Source organism: Sapajus apella, unplaced genomic scaffold, assembly GCF_009761245.1.
Source record: "Sapajus apella isolate SASKATOON/1434 unplaced genomic scaffold, GSC_monkey_1.0 scaffold11, whole genome shotgun sequence".
In the NCBI taxonomy this organism is placed as follows: Eukaryota; Metazoa; Chordata; class Mammalia; order Primates; family Cebidae; genus Sapajus; species Sapajus apella.
In genome coordinates, this window is record NW_022436951.1 from 3,628,674 (window position 1) to 3,648,490 (window position 19,817).

The window sequence follows — 19,817 nt, forward strand, 5'->3', positions numbered from 1 at the left end:
AACCAGGAAGCTCTTTAAGGTGTAGTATTTTAAACTGTGCGAGTAAGACTTCTGTCTCTCAGCTAGTTTTTGTTCCCTATGTTTGTAGGATGGAAAAGCAGATGTGAAGTCCCTCATGGCGAAATTTAACACAGGGGGCAACCCGACAGAGGAGGTCTCAGTCAATAGCCGACCCTTCAGAGTCACAGGGCCAAACTCATCTTCAGGAATACAAACAAGAAAGAACTTATTCAACAACCAAGGAAATGCCAGCCCTCCTGCAGGACCCAGCAACGTACCTAAGTTTGGGTCCCCAAAGCCACCTGTGGCAGTCAAACCTTCTTCTGAGGAAAAGCCTGACAAGGAACCCAAGCCCCCGTTTCTAAAGCCCACTGGAGCGGGCCCAAGATTTGGAACACCAGCCAACCCAACCACCAGAGACGCCGAGGCGAAAGTGGGATTTCTGAAACCTGTAGGCCCTAAGCCTATCAACTTGCCCAAAGACGATTCCAAACCTGCGTTTCCCTGGCCTCCTGGGAACAAGCCATTACTTCACAGTGTAAACCAAGACCATGACCTAAAGCCACCAGGCTCGAAAACTGGGCCTACTCCTCCAACTCCGGAAAGTGAACAGAAGCAAGCGTTTCCCAAATTGGCTGGGGTTAAAGGGAAATTTATGTCAGCATCACCAGATCTGGAACCCAAGCCTCTCTTCCCCAAACCTGCCTTTGGCCAGAAGCCACCCCTAAGCACCGAGGACTCCCATGAAGACGAAAGCCCCGCAAAGAATGTGTCTCCATCAAAAGGGGCCCCAGCTCCCCTGGGAGTCAGGTCCAAAAGCGGCCCTTTAAAACCAACAAGGGAAGACCCAGAAAATAAAGACCATGCAGGGGAGATTTCAAGTTCGCCCTTCCCCGGAGTGGTTTTGAAACCTGCTGCGAGCAGAGGAGCCCCAGGCCTCTCCAGAAATGGTGAAGAAAAAAAGGAAGATAGGAAGATAGATGCTGCTAAGAACATCTTCCTGAGCAAAATCAATCAGGAAGAGTCCGCCTCAGGGGCTCCTCCTGCCAGGCTCCCTAAGGCCCCTTCTAAGCTGACAGTCGGGGGGCCATGGGGCCAAAGTCAGGAAAAGGAAAAGGGAGACAAGAATTCAGCCACCCCAAAGCAGAAGCCATTGCCTCCCTTATTTACCTTGGGTCCACCTCCACCAAAACCCAACAGACCACCAAATGTTGACCTGACGAAATTCCACAAAACCTCTTCTGGAAACAGTGAGTTCTTTTCTCATTTGCTATTCAGTATGGTTTACTCAACAGCAGAGAATATTTTAGCTTCTGGGGAAGGTTTCGTAACAAGGGATGATTCTGTAACTGGTGCTCATATGTGTATAATGAATTTTCTTTGTCATGTTTTTTCTTTCCTGTGGGAGGTCTGGGAAAGTAGGCAGTCTTCATTCTGTGAGAAAATGCCTTGGTCAGCTGGGGTTTTGTGGGAGGAAGGGAGAAGGAATGCATCCACTTCATTGATATGTGGTTTTGCTTAATGATAACCATTGTGTTTACTTCCTTCGTTGGGTTTCATTTCTGTTGAGTGAGACTGAGATATGTTACCCCTATTACCACAGAGGAGTTAGACAGAAAATGAGCTATCCTCTAGATTGGTGGTACCCAAAGGGAGCAATTCTGACCCCCGGGGGATATTTGGCAATGTGTGGAGGCGTTTTTGATTGCCACAGCTGGGGGGTGCTACTGGCCTCTAGTGCGTAGAAGCCAGGGATGCTGTTGAACATCCTGCAATGCCCAGGACTGCCCCACAACAAAGAATTATTCAGGTCATAATGTCAGTAGTACAGAGATGGCAGGCCCTCCTTTAAGTGACTGCAAATATCCACACAATTCATCATGTTTCCTAAGCCCAATATTCAAATAAGAAAGGAACAGGACTCATGAAATGGTACTTTATGTTTCACATTTTAGCTATTTTCTATTTCTCAGTATAAAGTTTCTGAACTTTTCTGATTCATAAACTAATATATAGTTGGGAAAATGAGCCAGACAGAGGCATATTTTACTCTCTTTCTGGGTAAATAGTTTAAATTTCTACCAGAGACGTCACTGCAATTCTCTGGTACAGAGTGACTGCATGAAAGAAGCTCGCACATGCCTGAGATGATTAGTATTTTAGGTAAATGATGTGCCACTGTTGTTTATTGCGAGGAGACAAGATGCCTACAAGCAACCACACTACTCTTCATCAGGTCTTTCTCCTTATAAAAGTGTGGTCTAGTTAAAGCAGTTCTAAGCCTAAAGGTCGTTTTTTGTTTTGCACAGTAGAAACATCTTGCAATATGTTATCTTCCTGAGATCAGTATTCTCCTTGTTCATAAACACCTTAGTGATCAAGTAGTCTGCTAATTCATTCACGCAGAAAGCAAGTTTGGAATGACCCTATGACCATCTGTCTTCCAGAAAGGTTCATCCTTGTTTCCCATTGCATCTCCTCTTCATCTGTCATCTTGTTCCAATACTGGTTCATAATTCAGAACTGTTATTTTTGTAAGACCTTCTAGAAGTTTCCTTATTTCTCTTATTTCTTCACCTCAGATAAAAAATTAAGTATTCTAACCTCCATTTTATGGCTGTGACTTCACGCCAGGGAAGGAGTTCTTTTTTTAAAAAAACCTTCTTTTAGAAAGCCTACAGCACCTGGTATTTCCAAGCAGTCTCCCATCTAAGTACTAACCAGGCCCAACCCTGCTTAGCTTCTGAGATCAGATGAGAGTGGGCGCGTTCAAGGCGGTATACAGGAGTTCTGATGTTAGGCAGAAATCCCTGAGAACCTTCTTCCATGCCCTCCATCTTTGTTTCACTCCAGCGCCTGTGTGGGTGGTGGCAGCACATGGTGGTAACACACATTGCCTGGTATCATGCTTTTCAGTGAGTTTCCTCAAATGCTAACCAAGGCCTGTTTCTGACAATGAAGGCCTGACAAGGTCTGACTGTTAGTGCAGTAAAGCTGCAAGGAACCCAGGCAGAACTGCAGGGCAGGCAGAGTTTGTCCTTGTTCTCCTTCTCCGCTCCTTTGCAACCCTCCTCCGCTCCTGAATGCCTCCCTGCTATCAGTAGCTCATGCCACAGTTCACATTTTAAATCCTATCATCAATGAAATCCCCTCAACATCTGATGCCTCAGGGTGTATTATGCTCCAAACTGTATCCTGTTCTTTCTTCATTCACCTCTTTCACAAATCAAAACTCAATCCCTCTTAATCTATACTGACCTCAATAGACATCTGGATTAAGCAATCTGATTCAGAACTTTAAATTCTCAATAATACCCCTTTAAAGCATTCACCTTTTTTTTTTTTAAAGCATTTGAATTTTTTTAACTTCTAAGTAGAAATTGCAATCTGACTGAAAAAGCAGTAAGTGTAAAATGGAGTACAGTGAATCTACCTTTAACCCTTGTCTGCCACTTTCTGGGTCTTTCCAGCCTCTGCTCCATAAAAACCACTCTTATTAATTTCTTATTTGTTCATCTGATGTTTCTTTAGGCTTACACAAGCAAATACAAACATAAATACTGCCTCCCTAGCTTTTTACTCAAGAAATAGAATATTATATGCATACTCTGATCCTTGTTTTTTTAAATCCTGTATATCTTTTCACTTTTTAATAAAGAATAGCTGATTATTCTTTAGAGCTGCATAATACTTCAGTAAGTGAATGACAAGCTTAATCAATTTAATAATTTGTATTGTTTCCAAAAGTTTTCTGTTAGAAGCAATACTGCAGAAAATAAGCTGGCATATGCGTCATAAAGTAAGCATTTATTTTCTGAACACAGAGAATTTTTAAGTCGGGTCTGCTGATTCTTGATCCTGTCACTGCTGTTTTTCCTAAACAATGCTAGAAATACTAAGTAATTTAGCATTCCATTTACAAATGTTAAAATATATTAGAATGAGAAAGTATATATTCATTTTATATAACTGGGTAAGCAAGATAAAGAAGTAAATTTCTAAGTAGCAAATTTTTTTTAAATTCTGAGATTCTCTAATTTATAATTCTGGAGTATATGATTGTACAAAAGCAATAAGCAAGTAGAAAATAAATAATTATTAAATAAATAATAATATACATACATACAAACATGTGACATACTGTATGTACAATCTTTAGATGAGAAAATTCTTCGTTTATTAAGTGTAAGTATCTCCCCCATTTCCCAAGTGAGTGGTGAGATGTGACATATCCAAATCCTACATCTGAGGAGAAAATCCAAGTCTTCAGATTGCAAGTTTAATACTTTCTCCACATACCATTCTGTGCCTGTTTGCTGTTTATGTTTAAAGCATAAGTGTATTCTTTATTTATATTGAATATATTTGCAGATACTTCTTGACTTACAATGGGGTTACATCCTGATAAATGTTCGTAAGTTGGAAATACTATAAACTGAATACACATTTAATATACCTAACCTATCAAATGTGATAGCTTAGCCTAGCCCACCTTAAACATGCTCTGAATGCTTACATTAGCCTGCAGTTGGGCAAAATCATCTCACACAAAGCCTATTTTATAATAAAGTGTTGACCATCTCATGTAATTTATTGAATACCGTAGCGTGGTTTCTACTGAATGTGTATTGCTTTTGTACCGTCATAAAGTCAAATAATCATTAATCTGAACCATCATAAATAGGGCACCATGTGTATATGTATATATATTATTACAAATATGTACATATGATTTTAACTTTTTTCAAAGGACTTTCAAAATGTTTATGCCTTTTAATACTTATAATCTCCCATGAAATAGATAAAGCAGTTTTAATGAACCCATTTTAAACCAATGTACAGAGTTTCCAGGTTATTCATTACTAATGTTATTAGTGGTACAGGGTCTAACATGAGAGTCATTGCCATACAATGTAGACTTCAAAGTCAGTAGACCTGGGGTTTAAGCATGACTAATGTATTTACTAGCTATGTGACCTTAGCTTTACCTCTTTCAGTGCATGTCTTTCTTCATTTGAAAAATGAGTATAATACCACCTACTTCACCAGTACATTATAATGACTAAATGAGATTAGTTATAAGTGCTTAATACAGTATTCAACATATAATAATAGCAAAATAAATCAGCACTATCTATAATTTTATTATTTTTATTAGCATTAAAATTTTGCTACCTGCCTCATCATGTTTTGATCATTTATAGTATAAAGATTATTCTAGGAATCATGAAACTGCATTTTACATACTTCTGTTTTTAATATGTAAATGCATTCATGATTTATGATGCCAAAGAGTCAAACAATGATTGTTGGAAGAGAGGTTTTCCACCAGAAGTGCATGAAAGTGCTGCCCTCAGATGCCTCCTTCCCCACAGCAAAGGCGGGTAGAAAGCAGTAGGTGGCACCCAGGTGGTACTAGGTCACAAGTGCCTCCAGATTTTGCCACCTCCTACTGACTGAGGCCAAGGGAAGGCATCTGACTCAGCCAAGCAGAGGTGGAGAGGCTGCAAAGCCAGCACTGATGGCTGTCATCCCAAGACACTGTTATTAGCAAAGGCAGTTTTCAAAGGTCATTGTTTCCGGAGTGCCTTTGTTGTCCCCATTACCTGTCAACCTGGAAGAAATAAATACATTTGCCCAATGGATTTGATGTGGATTATGATCAGCCACAGCTGCTTAGATTGGCAACTTCCAGGAAAAATGCTTCTGAGTGTGTTGCTACAAACCCTAGAATTTTTTGAGATTGGAGGAGTTTTTATGCCAACTCCAACAAAATACACCCTAAACACATCTGGCTAGGCATGCATTTTCATATAACAGGGCTTCCAGATAAATCATTGTTGCATGGTATAATTAGAAAATGTATTTATTTGCTTGGATTAAAATGGGAAAGAAAGGGGATTATAAGCTTTAGAAAAAATGATTCTGTTACTAAATATTTATTCACTAAGCTTTAATAGATACTGACTGGATCAAAATGAAATGCCTTGCTAAGTGAATGTAGAGGCTCTAAAAAGACTATTTATTGTTGTTAGAAGTAACTATACTAGTGTTCAAGTTAACAAAAATTCATCTAATTAGTCTATATGTTTTTTAAACAAATACTGTTTTCATAGCCTTCTACCTCATTTCTTCCTTTCCAGGTTCCCATCTAATTCCTTAAACCTCTGCCCCAGAAACACCCTCCATCTTTTATCATCTTTGCCCAACATATTAACTATTAAAAATATTTATCATTTATTGAGGACTTGTTATATATCAGATACATATTACCCTGTTTATTCCTCCCAAGCCATGAAATAGGAATTCTAAGAGGAAATTAAAGCTCAGAGAAGTTGGGTAACTTGTCCAAAGGCATAACATGATGAAACAGGGTTGGGGCTGATTTCAGGTCTCTCTGATTCCATAGACTGTGTGCCCACCCACATTCTACCTCCTCGTGCTGAGCTGCCTCTCTTAAAACATGGAATATCACAAGACAATGAATCAAGCATAAATGAAACCCAAAAAATCCTCATTACTCTCCTTTTGTGTGGCCTTTGGTTCAAACATATCCTTTGTTTATTGTCTGTTTTATAAATATCACCATAAACTCCATGAAGACAGAAGCCAGTCTGCTTGCCATTCTCTCATCTGGAGTACAGAAGTAATATAATTTTTTGTTAGCTTCTCAAGTTTATTCTTTCACAGAATTCTTTTAACCAGGCCAGGCATCGTGACTCATGCCTGTAATCCCAGGACTTTGGGAGGCCGAGGTGGGCACCTGAAGTCAGGAGTTCGAAACCAGCCTGGCGAACATGGCATCTCTACCAAAAATACAAAGATTAGCTGGGCGTGGTGGTGCACACCTGTAATCCCAGCTACTCAGGAGGCTGAGGCAGGAGAATCACTTGAATGCAGGAGGCGAAGGTTGCAGTGAGCCAAAATCATGCCATTAAAAAAAAAAAAAAAAAAAAAAAGAATTCTATTTCACCAGAATTTAGTTTTTCCCAGATTTTGTTCAGTGTTAGATTTTTTTTTTTAAAATGAGGAGAAATGCCTAATTGGTCATTAAAATGAATGATGAAAATTAGAAGCAAGAATTTAGATGAGCTAAGATATTAGGCAAAGATCCAGTTTGGGAAATAGTGACAAGGAATGATCATTTTTTTTTTTTTCTTAAAAAAAAAAAAGAAAGAAAGAAGGAAAGAAAAAAAAGAATTAAAAAAAAGAATGAAGGAGAGGAAGAAAGAGGAAGAGGGAGAGAAAACAGGGGTGTTGCTTTATTGCCCGGGCTAGAATGCAGCCTAAAAATGGGTATGCCTATAATTGTGCTTAATAATAGAGACATGAAAAAAAAATGAGAGAAGAAAATAACAAACAAGCAGCCAACCAATATTTCATTGAAACCTGTAAATAGATGTGATGTGGTACCAATAAGAGTGTATATTTTGTGTATTTAAAGTGGAGAGTTCTATAAATGTTAATTAAGTTTACTTGTTCTGGATCTGAGTTCAAATCCTGGACATCGTTGTTAATTTTCTGTCTCATTGATCTGTCTAATATTGATGCTGAAGTCTCCCACTATTATTGTGTGGGAGTCTAAGTCTCTTTATAAGTCTTATATAGCTGAGTATTCCTGTATTGGGTGCGTATATATTTGGGATCTTTAGCTCTTCTTGTTGCATTGATCCTTTTATCATTATGTAATATCCTTCTTTGCTTCTTTTGATCTTTGTTGCTTTAAAGCAACTCTTGCTTTTTATTTATTTATTTATTTTTGCTCTCCATTTGGTTGGTAAATCTTTCTCCATTCCCTTTGTTTTGAGTCTTTGTGTATCCTTGCATGTGAGATGGGTCTGGATGCAGCATACTGATGGGTTTTGGCTTTTTTTGCCTGTCTGTGTCTTTGGATTGGGGGATTTAGTCGATTTAGAATTAATAATAATTTATGTGAGTTTAATACTGCCATTTAATGTTAGCTGGCTGTTTTGCCTATTAGTTGATGTAAATTCTTGATTATGTTGATGCTGTTTACTTTTTGGTATTTTTTAGAAAGGCTGATACTGGTTGTTCCTTTCTATGTGTAGTCGTTCTTTCAGAAGCTCTTGTAAAGCAGGCCTGGTGGTGATGAAATCTCTGAGTGCTTGCTTGTTCACAAAAGATTTTATTTTTCCTTTGCTTATGAAGCTTAGTTTGGCTGGATGTAAAATTCTGGGTTGAAAGTTATTTTCTTTAAGGATGTTGAATATTGGCCCCCACTCTCTTCTAGCTTGTAGGGTTTCTGCTGAGAGATCTGTTGTGAGTCTGATAGGCTTCCCTTTATGGGTAACTTGACCTTTCTCTCTGGCTGCCCTCAGTATTTTCTCCTTCATTTCAACCCTGGTGAATCTGGCGATTATGTGCCTTGAGGTTGGTCTTCTTGAGGAATATCTTTGTTATGTTCTCTGTATTACCTGGAGTTGAATATTGTCCTGCCTTGCTAGGTTGGGAAAGTTTTCCTGAATAATATCCCGAAGAGTATTTTTCAGCTTGGATTGATTCTCTTCGTCTCATTCAGGTACACCTATCAAGCATAGATTAGGTCTTTTCACATAGTCCCATATTTCTTGGAGACTTTGCTCGTTCCTTTTTATCCTTTTTTCTCTAATCTTGTCATCTTGTTTTATTCCATTAAGATGGTCTTCAACTTCTGATATCTTTTCTTCTGCTTGATCGATTCGGCTGTTAAAACTTGTGCATAGTTCGTGAAGTTCTCGTGTTGTGTTTTTCAGCTCCATTAATTCACTTATATTCCTCTCTAAATTGTGTATTTTTGTTAACATTTCATCAAACCTTTTTTCAAATTTCTTAATTTCTTTGCATTGGGTTAGAACAGTTCTTTGAATTCACAGAAGTTTCTTATCATCCACCTTTTGAAGGCTGCTTCTGTTAATGGAACACACTTGTTCTCCATCAGGCCTTGTTCCGTTGCTGATGAGGAACTGTGATCCCCTATAGAGGGAGAGGCACTCTGATTTTGGGTATTCTCAGCCTTTTTTGGCTGTTTTCTTCCCTTCATTATAAATTTATCCATCTGTGGTCTTTATAATTACTGTTTTTATAATTGGGTTGCTGAGTGGACGTCCAGCTTGTTGATTTCCAGCACTAAAATCTGAGCAACCCACTGTGCCGGCCAAAACAGCGGTGTTATGATTGATGGTGCTTTTCTAACTCTGCACCAAGAACCACCGCACCAAGGCAGCGGCAAAACCGCCTCGCTGGCCACAAGAGTCACGCTGGCAACCCATGGGGCTCCTCCGCTGGGAATCTCCTGGCGCGTGAGCAACAAAAATTCATCTGAAAGTGTGGCGTCCTCTCCTTCTCTGCGCTTTCACTGGGAGCTACAATCCCGAGCTGCTAGTGATCAGCCATCTTGGATCTCTCTCCTCCCAGTGTTAGATTTTAATACTCTGTAGCTTAGCAATGTTTCAACAAAATAGATAACCCCTGCCATAGACTTGTACTCAACTGAATGGAGCTTGTACACAAAATAATGTTATGACAGAGGGTCTACCTTGTGAATGTATTTAGCACCCTTCCTTGTAAACTATAAGCTTGACTTTAACAGGTTGCTTTTCTGATCATTAAACTAAAATTTTCACTCCTAAGAACAATTTAAGGTTACAAAAGACTAAACACTTTTTTGAAAAAATCCAAAATATCAAAGTATTCTCTGAACTAATCTTTCCTTTGCTTCCTTTTGGGTCCCGAGCCAGTTCTGAAAAGGTTTCTTCCCATGTGTCAATGCAGTGCCTCACCAGCAAAGTTTGAGTTCATAAGAAACCCTGGCCTGACTATTGGTTTGCAAGTAGGATTTAGTAAAAACCTGCTGGAAATATTAAGTTCAACTCTTTTTTTCTAGTCTTGTTCTTAATACTGGTGAGAAACCGAGACTGATTTTTTCCATATGTTAGCTGTAAGAATGATCAGTTAAGCACCTCGACAGCAACAGGTGTAAGGCCAGGGTCCCCGAAGGCATTAACAAAAGACTGATGCCCCCTCCTCATCTGTGTGTGTATCACTTAACTAATCCAGCCCACAACAACTTGAAACCCAATGGTGCTTGGGCTATTTTCACCAGCAAGTAACTTGTTTCCAGGAGTGGGTAAGATTTTCCTTCACAGGCCCTGAAGCTATCACCTTTCTTTTTCCCTCCATTCTCCTTTTATATATATTCTCTTTACATGACCTTATTAGCTATTTACATATTGAAAACTGTTTTATATCAGCATGTGGCAGTATTTTCCAAATTGTTGCTCCTAGCCACTACAGAGGAAAGGGGTTCCAGTTTCACATTTTAGAACTGTAGCGATAAATGGTTTTTTTTAAAAGCAAGATTTCTTCAAGTATTAATATGCCTCTGTGCACTGGAAACGTGAGAACAAGATACATAAAGAGGAGATCCCAGGATACTTTGATTGAAACAGCTCACAGACCGGACTGTTTCAGGACACTGAATCACTGGAGGCAAAGCTCTCTCATGCACAGACTGGAATTAGAAGTAGTATACTCAACAGCATGGCTCAGCTTCGGGTAGCAGCAAGGCCCTTAGCACACCCTGCAGTCTCGTTCTCCCAGGGCCTGGTGCACACTATGTGGCTGGTGTCAGTCTTCTTTTTACTTCAGCCCGAGCCCAGTTTATTTCACTCACCCTCCTTGATCCCTGAAAAAGCAGCTGTCCAGAAGACCTCCAGGGCTTCTTCCTTCTAGTGCATGTTGAAACTTCTGAGGAGCCCACTTACTGCTAATCAGGCAGCTTACCTGGGTTTAACCCCGTAATAGACATGTCTTGAGAAGACTCTCCTCCCTTTACCACACTGTCCATGGTCAAATTTTACAAGCTATTCCTATTAATCTTCCGGCTTTGAAACTTCTCTCTTCTGCTCTTCTAAGATAAGCCAGCAAACAAACTGTTCCCCGTTGTTTCCTATCCCAGCAGCATCCCTTGATCTTTTTTAAAAAACAAATTTTCATTTTCTTTCTTTCTTTTCTTCTTTCTTTCTTTCTTTCTTTCTTTCTTTCTTTCTTTCTTTCTTTCTTTTCTTTCTTTCTTTCTTTCTCTTTCTTTCTCTTTCTTTCTCTCTTTTTTCTTTCTTCCTTCCTTCCTTCCTTCCTTTCTTCCTTTCTGACAGGGTCTTGCTTTGTCACTCAGGCAGGAGTACAGTGGCACAATAATAGCTCACTGCCACCTTGAACTCCTGACACCAATCCCTCCACTTCAGTCCCCCTGATAGCTGGGACTACAGGCATGTATTACCACACCCAGCTTTAATTTTTTAAAATTTTTTGTAGAGACAGAGTCTTTGTTGTCCAAGCTGGTGTAGAACTCCTGGCCTCAAATGATCCTCCTGCCATGGCTTCCCAAAGTGCTGAGATTACAGGCATGAGCCACTGCATTTGGCTGATGTTTCGTTTTTATAAGCAATCTGCATGGTCTTTATTTCAAAATTCTGGCATTCAATTTTACTGTGGAGAAGTATGTAGACAACCTAAATTTCCCTCTTTGAAAATGATTTGCTTTTCTGCCTGGATTTCCAAAGAAATCTTTGCCCTTAAGGTTAAGAATCTTAGCCAGGATATGTCTGTGTCAATCATCTTATCGGTATTCTCTCAGGCTCTCAGGAGTTTGCTGTGCTATATGAATAGGGGTCACACTAGTTCTTTTGATCTGGCTGATGGATGATAAATACATCTGCAAGTTTTAATCCAGTGTGATAAATTTGCCTCCCCTTCAGAACTGCCATTTGAGCTCTGGGTGTGGCTTTGAATTCACTCTTCTGTGGCATGAATGATAGCTATGCTGGTCTCCAAGGCAGTCCTTACTGGGGACATGGATTCCGTTTCATTTCCTGAGATTTCATTCAATGCCCTGGATTGGGGTAGGGCCAGGCCTGGCAACTCATCCTCCTTCTGCCTCTTGTGTGATCCTGCTGTGGTATTTGGGACTTTAGTGCTGGAGGATTTTCCTTGACCTTCCCAGGTTGCTCACTCACCTTAGAGTTCGCTTCTCCAACCTAGAGTGTATTAAAGAGAATTCACAGGCTTTTTCAGAACCACTGTCTTCTCCCAGCATTGCTTCTGAGTGTAGAGAACAGATGGGAAGATTAGCTTGCCTCCCGTGGCACCACAACCTTCTGTTTCTTCCCTTAGCCACGACTTTCTGAAGTTTATGCATGATGTTATCTTCCCTTTCTTGTGAAATGACTGCTAGCGAGTTTTAGATAATATTGCGTTGCCTTATTATTATTATTATTTTTTACTATTTTTACTTGGGAATTGGAGGAGGGACACTCTGAAATTTCCCGTCCTCATGTTTAAATGCCAACTAAATACTTAAATTGTAGTCTAAGGATCAACATTTCCAAAAAGACCATCGATTTACCCCTTCACAAGGCAGATAGCAAGATGGAAGAACTATTAATAATATGCATTGAGTGCCCACCCCAAGCCTTGTTCCATGTTCTCTGGACCATGCTCACTGGTCAAGGACATTCAGGTGTCCCCTAACCCCTCCCCAAGTTTCCTACTCTGAGGAGTCTTGTGGACGTGATCCAGGTGGGGTATAGGGAAGATCCAGGGCTGAATCCCTGACTCTGATAGTCTGTCCTCTCCTAACCTACAAATGCCTTGAGAGCCACAATTGTGTAGCATTTAATCAGCCAATCCACTTAGAGTAGGAGGTGAATAGGACACTGGATGGGAGAGTGAGCCAGGGCAAGGAGAAGGCCCCTGGAGCTGGCCTGAGAGAAAGGCAAATTCCTCATCTTCAGAGACTACATCATTTGCCATTAAAAGTCCCCTTGGTATACTTAGGTTCCTGGTTTCCTGTTACACACTCAATTTGACCTTCAAGATTCTTTCTGCTCAGGTACCAGCTATTCTTTTAATATTAATTTTATCTCAACAATAGTTCAAACTTATCATTTAGTTTACAGGGAAAAGTTTCCATATAGTTATACTCACCATGCTTTAAGAAGGACTGTCACTTGTCTTAGTTATGTGAACAGAAGTTTCCAAATAGCATTGCTTAGGGCAATATGCCATGATTTGCCCTTGCTATAAGAACTCTCCCTGCAATCAAGAGGCTTAAACTGATACATGTTTAAGCACCTAAAAAATATGAAAATATGAAAACTGATACATGTTTAAGCACCTAAAAAATATGAAAATACTGCAAAATCAACATTATATCAACTTTAGTAGCGTATAAGAAGATATGACCACTTGTAATATAAACAAATGTTTTTACAGTTGCTGAAATAAATAAAATGTGAAATACATTACCCTCAAATAAAGTATGAAATGCATTGTGAGATGATTTACCTAATTTGATCAAAATTATACAATATTGAAAGCATTAAAATGGAATTGTAATTTACTTCAAAAATGAAGGAGATTGAAAATAAATTTCAATAAAATACAAATACATATATCATAATTAAAAATAATAAAAGCTGTTTCTGATTTACTTTCAATTGTGCTTACACACATCAAATTGTTTAAAACTAGCTAAGAATATTGGACAAATGTGTTATGATTCAGTCTGCTCAGAGAGCAGGAGATCCCTTGTTTCATACAATCTGCTAAAACAATTTCTAAGCCAAGTCAAATACAACCCTTTTATAAATGATTAGACGATGAATATGCATTTGGCATTAAAGGCTTCTTCTTGGCCTTGACTAAAACTATTTCTGATATGATGGGTTTCTGTGCTAAAAGAATGTCTTTGTGCATGCTTTTTGTTTTCAAAACAAAATGAAATTGACTTCTCTAACAAAAGAATAATTCCAGCTCTTGGAAGAACAAAACTGTGCCTCATGAGCAAAAATCCAGCTACCTATTTTTACAAAAGTATTGGAAATTTTCTGTCCTTTTAGACAAGGCACAACAATGATGGTTATGGCGTGGCTTGAAAGTCCAGGGAATCATCTGGAGCAATAGATTATTTGTTTTTCCAGCATCTGAGGAATAAAGTAGAGAAAAAGTGCTCAAAAGTTGGGGACATTTAACTGCTAGATTAACCACTAGTAAATACATAAGAAATAGATCTCTCTTTGTTTAAATTTCCACCAAGGGAAAAAGATTATACTTCATTCTGTCTGCATATAAAAGGTAGAACAAACATCTAAAACATTCAATAGCAATAGATATTATCAGGAAAATGTAACCGAAGATGAGACATCTGGTTATAGAAAAAAATCAAAACCAAAAACCATATGAGGTTTTCTTCTCCCCAAAGTAAGAACCTACATTGTAGCATCAGCTGTTTGTATTTATTATAACAGTCCGCATCTCTCTGCAGCTGCACAACTGCACACCACAACGGCTTTTTCAGCCTTGGTCCTGGCAACAGAGCCTGTGTGTTTCCAGGGGTGGCAGTAGGTCTATTGACTAGAGGGACACACATCTCTTCTCTTTTCTTGTTTTTTTTATAATTCTCAGAACAATAAAACAGCTCATCTGATTTTCAAAAGCAACCCGTGTGGTAACAGGATTAGTTATAATCAGGCAATTAAAAATCTGTCCCAAAAAATGACAAAGCAGATTAATGACAGACATCCATACCATGTTTGAGTATTTGTTCATCTTATTCTGGAATATAAGGTAATCGACAATTACTAGGTGGAGAAAGAAACCTGGATTTGGGGGGAAAGAATCCCCCTTAGTGTTTGTTTTGCAATCCTACAGTACTTCCTATTTCTTTTCCAAATTGTCACCTTTAAAAAAGTTGAGGTTGCCTCATGTGTAACCTCATTGAGGATCTGGACTGCAGCTTCTCCAGGACTTCGGCTTCTCCCAGCTCTACAGCCTTTCACTTCTGGTTCATCTAGAAACCAGGTGTGAGATGCATGTGTGTGAGAAAGCCAGCAACACACACACACACACACACACACACACACACACACACACACACACGTGGTCTGCTCCTCAGTTATTTTTCACAAAGCAGTTTTATGCAGAGGGAGAATAAGACAAGCCTTTAAAATGCATTGTAGTAATCACTGTTTCTCTAAGTTAAAGAAAATTTTCTAGACCTGACAGGAGCCATTTAACAAGCAGGAAGTTTCATTTCTTTGTAGGAAGGGGCTGCCTTCTATTTCTCTGAATCCTGGAGTTCTTCGTCCTCATGGAGAGAAATTAGTTGTGCTCTGGCTGATTGGCATGCAACGGGATATGGTGCCCAGTTCTCCTGCTGGGTCTCGACCTGTCAGCTGGGGGCCCTGCTCTCTCCCCACTACACTGCAGCTTCTCCAGGACTCAGATACCCTAAGATTGTCCAGAGCTCCTCAGGTTTGGGTGGAGCAGCCTGTGCTCCAAAATCGAGCAAGTAACTTTACACCACCTGCTCCCAACCAACTTTCTTCCTCCCATTTTCCCACTTTCTTCTTTCTCATCTTCTAAACTGTGTTCTTTCTCAAAAATGTTAATTCTTTTTTATTCCTTTGACCACCACTGCAAATCTCCCTTCTTTTCAGTCAGTGAAACCCACAGAAAATACTGGGCTTTATGGAGCAATCTCTTTAAAGAGATTGCTGAATTCTGAACTACTGAGAAAGCACAGAGAATTACAAGCATCAACATGATTTTAAAGTAGAAAGGCTAAGGCAGAAAATATAAAAGCTGTGTTACCGTGCTCCTTAAAACCAGGACAAAGTTAGTTCCAAACATCATCCAGTGTGTTGTTCAAAAAATCTAATGCTCTCTGCAGATCTATGAAGGAGCAACTGGCTCAGTTTCTCAAGGTCACCTCTGGCTTCCGGCTCCTGCTTCTTCTAACTTGGATGGGTTTGAGGATTGCCCCCCAACCCTGTGCTGTACTGCAATAACCCAAACAAGGACTCAGCAGTTTTCCTTAGTTTTCACTGCAGACCACTCATCAAAGGCGTGTGTGTGCAGGACAGACCTCATCGAAGGTTTGAGGAGCCAGAGGGGTTTATGTTGCACCTTGAGCTTGAAAATTAAAGCAAAATATTGGCAGTCTTCGTCCTTCAAAAACAGCAGGTATTTTGTGACTCAGGCTCCTGCCTCCCCCTGTAGTACACCCTCTTTTTTTCCTTTCCTCATTTCTTTGACCCATCCTTCTCAAAGGCAAAAAAATAAAAACAAGAAACATTCTTTGCATTTTATTACTCGGAATAGTTCAGCTATCTCCAAGCCGACCTTCCACACAGCTGTTGTCTTCCTTTGAATATTAGCAGAAGTTTCTTATTCAAAGACCTCTTTCCAGAAGTCAGTGGGAAGAGGTAGGAGGAAGTGGCTTTATTTTCTGTTGCTATTGATAGTCATTGTGTTACTAGAAATGAACTGCTTATGAACAGGATATATTCCGGAGAATTTGGTCAATCCCGATACAAGTACGGAAACTGAGTTGTTCCAAATTGATGTGAGAGTCATGTTATTTCACTCTTAATTTTCAATGCCTAATAAACAGATATCCTTTTTTTTAAAAAAAAAAAAAAAAAGGGGGGGGGAGTGGGGGGGCGGAATTCCAGAAAGAGGCATTCTTCTGCCAGACCTGAGATCTGAAAGCTTTCAAGTTCTTTCCTGAGTTAAAATATTATGAGGATACCCCAGACAACCAGTATCTCTTACTTGTCTTACTGATCATTGTGAGCTCTAAATGGGTCTCTGAGGAAAAAAATGACCAGGACAGATAGTGGTTCTAACCAACAGTGAATGTGTCATTTACTCAGTAGAAGCAAAAGAAAAATCATCAAAGTTGTGCCTTCGTTTTTCAAAGGTTATCAAACTTCTGGTTGCATAAGAATGTCCCCAGAATTTTAGTTCAAGAGGTTTGGGATAGAACCCAGGAATTGGAATAGTTATCAAATTTCACCAGATGATTCTAATGCAGGTTGTTTCTGGATCACATTAAAAAGTACTGTAGTCTGCCAGGTGCGGAGGCTCACACCTGTAATCCCAGAACTTTGGGAGACTGAGGTGGATGGATTACCTGAGGTCAGGAGTTTGAGATCAGCCTTCCCAACATGGTGAAACCCTGTCTCTACTAAAAATACAAAAAATTAGCCGGGTCTGGTGGCAGGTGCCTGTAATCCCAGCTACTCCGGAGGCTGAGGCAGGAGAATTGCTTGAACCTGGAAGGCGGAGGTTTTGGTAAGCCAAGATGGCGCCATTGCACTCCAGCCTGGGCAACAAGAGGGAAACTCCATCTCAAAAAAGAGAGAAAGAGAGAGAGAGAAAAACAAGGTACCAGTGTCTATGAGAAGGATTAGAGTGGGGGCAGTGGGGCTGCGGGGGTTGGGAGGCGGAATGGTGGGGCAAGGTTTCTAAGCCATGGATATTTTTCTTAAAACAAAAGAAATGCTATAACACTGAGTCAGGATACTAGCAGTTAGTGATTACATCAAAACATGCAAATGAATAAATAATCCATTTAAGCAAACAGGTAGGTGGGTCTATGGTTGTTCTTAAACATTTGCTTATGAGGGAAAGTGCAAAGGTGTTATTCAAATATCTAACATATTCCATGGCACAGCTCTGACCACTTGGAGTGGCTAAACAAGTTCTTTGCTATGGCAGATATTAACCCTTAGTTGCTGGACCACAAAGAAGTCCAAGTGTTCCTGAGGGATGTCAGAGCCTTCGGAGGGATGTCAGAGCCTTCGGAGGGCTGCAGCAGTTTCACTATTTCAATAGTTGGTAGCAAGGGCACAGCAACTGACTGTCAGCCTAGAAGAGTGGTGTCGTGTTCTACCCACAGAACACCTGTAGCCAACGACTCTTGCACCCTCTCCCTCTCTTTCCTTTCTTTTCCTGTTCTCTGTTCCCTTTCATTTTCATTTCTTTGTTCCCCCTTCTGCCCTGCATTGGCTTAAGGTTTGTTCCACACAGTGCTTTCAAATGGCACATATAATTACTATTCATTAAATATGAAAAACATACTTAGCGTCACTGGTGGTATGCAAGGCAAAGAAAAAAATGGAAATGCTACAATAAATTGACTTTGAAAATCAATAACTGGGTATCAGTTTAAGAGCTTCTGCTGTGTCGATAAAGACCATAATGACAATGGAGCCCACAGTCCTGTGCAAGGTGACCACATTTGTTTCTTTAGGAGGACTCCATGCTTGGTGATACCCCATCCCACCTGCCCAAACTGACCAGGCAGGCTCAGAGGTGAGAGGAGCTAAAAGCACTGCATCTTTTTATGCTCCAAATCTGATCTTTGCCCAAGTGCAACTGTACTGGCCTACTTAACCCACAATCAAGATGTCTCATCATTTAGTAACAATGTACATCTTGTTCTTCAATAATTATTTAGTATGTGAAGTACTTAATCTTCAAAATAGCCCTGTGCTCATACAGTACTGAAAGGAAATTAGACCAATGCAAAAGAAAGCTAGGCAGTTGTCCTAAAACCAAGGTGCCTTTCTTTTATAATGCTTTATAGTTGTATCTTCAAAGATAACCAGGTTGAAAAAAAATACCCTCAAGTCTTCATGCTGTAGGCAGACTCCTGTGTCTGTGAGCCTAATGATAAAAGAAGAGGATGAATGCGGCACTGATAAAAAAAAAACTTTTTTTTCAGGCTTCTCACTGTATTTTTGTAAGCTGAAAGCTTTTTTAAACCTTGCTTTGAAATTGATAGGAGAACTTGCAAAAAGCGCTGTGAGCACTTAATGATCTATAAGTGAGGTGTATTATAAAGACAGGACCAATTTTTTTTGTTTTGAAGAATGTAGGAGTTTTCACAATCATTTTTTTTTTACCAGAAGTAAAGAGCATTTGCTTTGTTATTAGAAAGACTTGGGTTCTAGTACCACTGTGCCAATTACTGTAGGACCCCAAGGAAGTTTCTTGGCCTCTTTTATTCTCAGTTTTCTCATCTGTTAATGGGGATAATAAGTGTACTGTGTCATAAATCATTGTTAGGATTAAAAGGGTAATGTACTAAAAACACTTAGCACACTTCCTAGTATATCATAGAGAAAGACAATCATTGGCAGCAATTTAATTAATATTTTTTAAAGGATAAAAGGAGAAAAAAACCCAATGACCCAATGGTAATAGATGAATAATAGATGGTAGTTATCAGCCGCTGCCTCAGGGATCAATATGAGTTAAAAAAAAAAGAAAGTCATCCAATTGTTGCAGATGTTAAATCACATTTTGTTTTGCTTAAACATAACATAAAGATTTTCATTATCACATCAACTTGATCCTCTTGTAGATGTGGTCTCTTCCTGCACCTCTCTTGATGTATTACTCTGTTTCCTTAGGTGTAAGTTCTACTCTTCATTGACTTCAGAGTGCTGTTTTCTTGGTGCTGCCTTCTTAATGTTTGAAGATTCTTGGTTTTGTGTGTATGTTTTCATGGAGATTGAATTCAATTGTCCGCCATTCTGTTTGTGCGCCCACTTGAGGGAAGAGAGGGGCAGGGTTAGTGTGCCGGGACTTGGGGCGCTTCGACGGCCAGTCTTCAACCCAGATGCTCCTCTTTCCTCTTGGACAAGGCAGCCAGCAGGGCTCTGCTTAGCTTCGTGCACTCACGGGCTCACTGGTAGTTCTTAGTATTTCTGTTATGCAGAAGTCAGAAGTGCCTGGCTGCCCCTGCTTCATACCCTCAAGGGATCACCAGTGGGCCCCAATCTGCTCCCAATATTCTCCATCTCTGAGTGTGAAACTCTTACGGGTAGCTCCCACTTTTATAGCTCTCTCGTGCTCTCTTTGGGTTTTTATTACCTCTTTGATTTGATCTCTCTTCAAATCTTTTAGGGATTCCTCATGGTTTCTGACTGTGGGTTTACTTTTTTGTTTTCCAGTGTGATTATGGT

General features: G+C 39.7%; 1 protein-coding gene across 10 annotated transcripts in view; it reads left to right on the forward strand.

The window, feature by feature from the left end:
- Nucleotides 1-19,817, forward strand: part of FYB1 (FYN binding protein 1) — a 172,777-nt gene that overhangs the window by 71,581 nt on the left and 81,379 nt on the right. For all 10 annotated transcript variants that reach the window (XR_004269286.1, XM_032278892.1, XM_032278894.1 and 7 more), the window contains one exon: nucleotides 89-1,250. Coding sequence is in view for 9 of the 10 variants with exons in the window: in XM_032278892.1 (XP_032134783.1) it covers nucleotides 89-1,250 (1,162 nt within the window). In the remaining variant the exon portion in view is untranslated. The remainder of the gene's footprint in view (nucleotides 1-88; nucleotides 1,251-19,817) is intronic.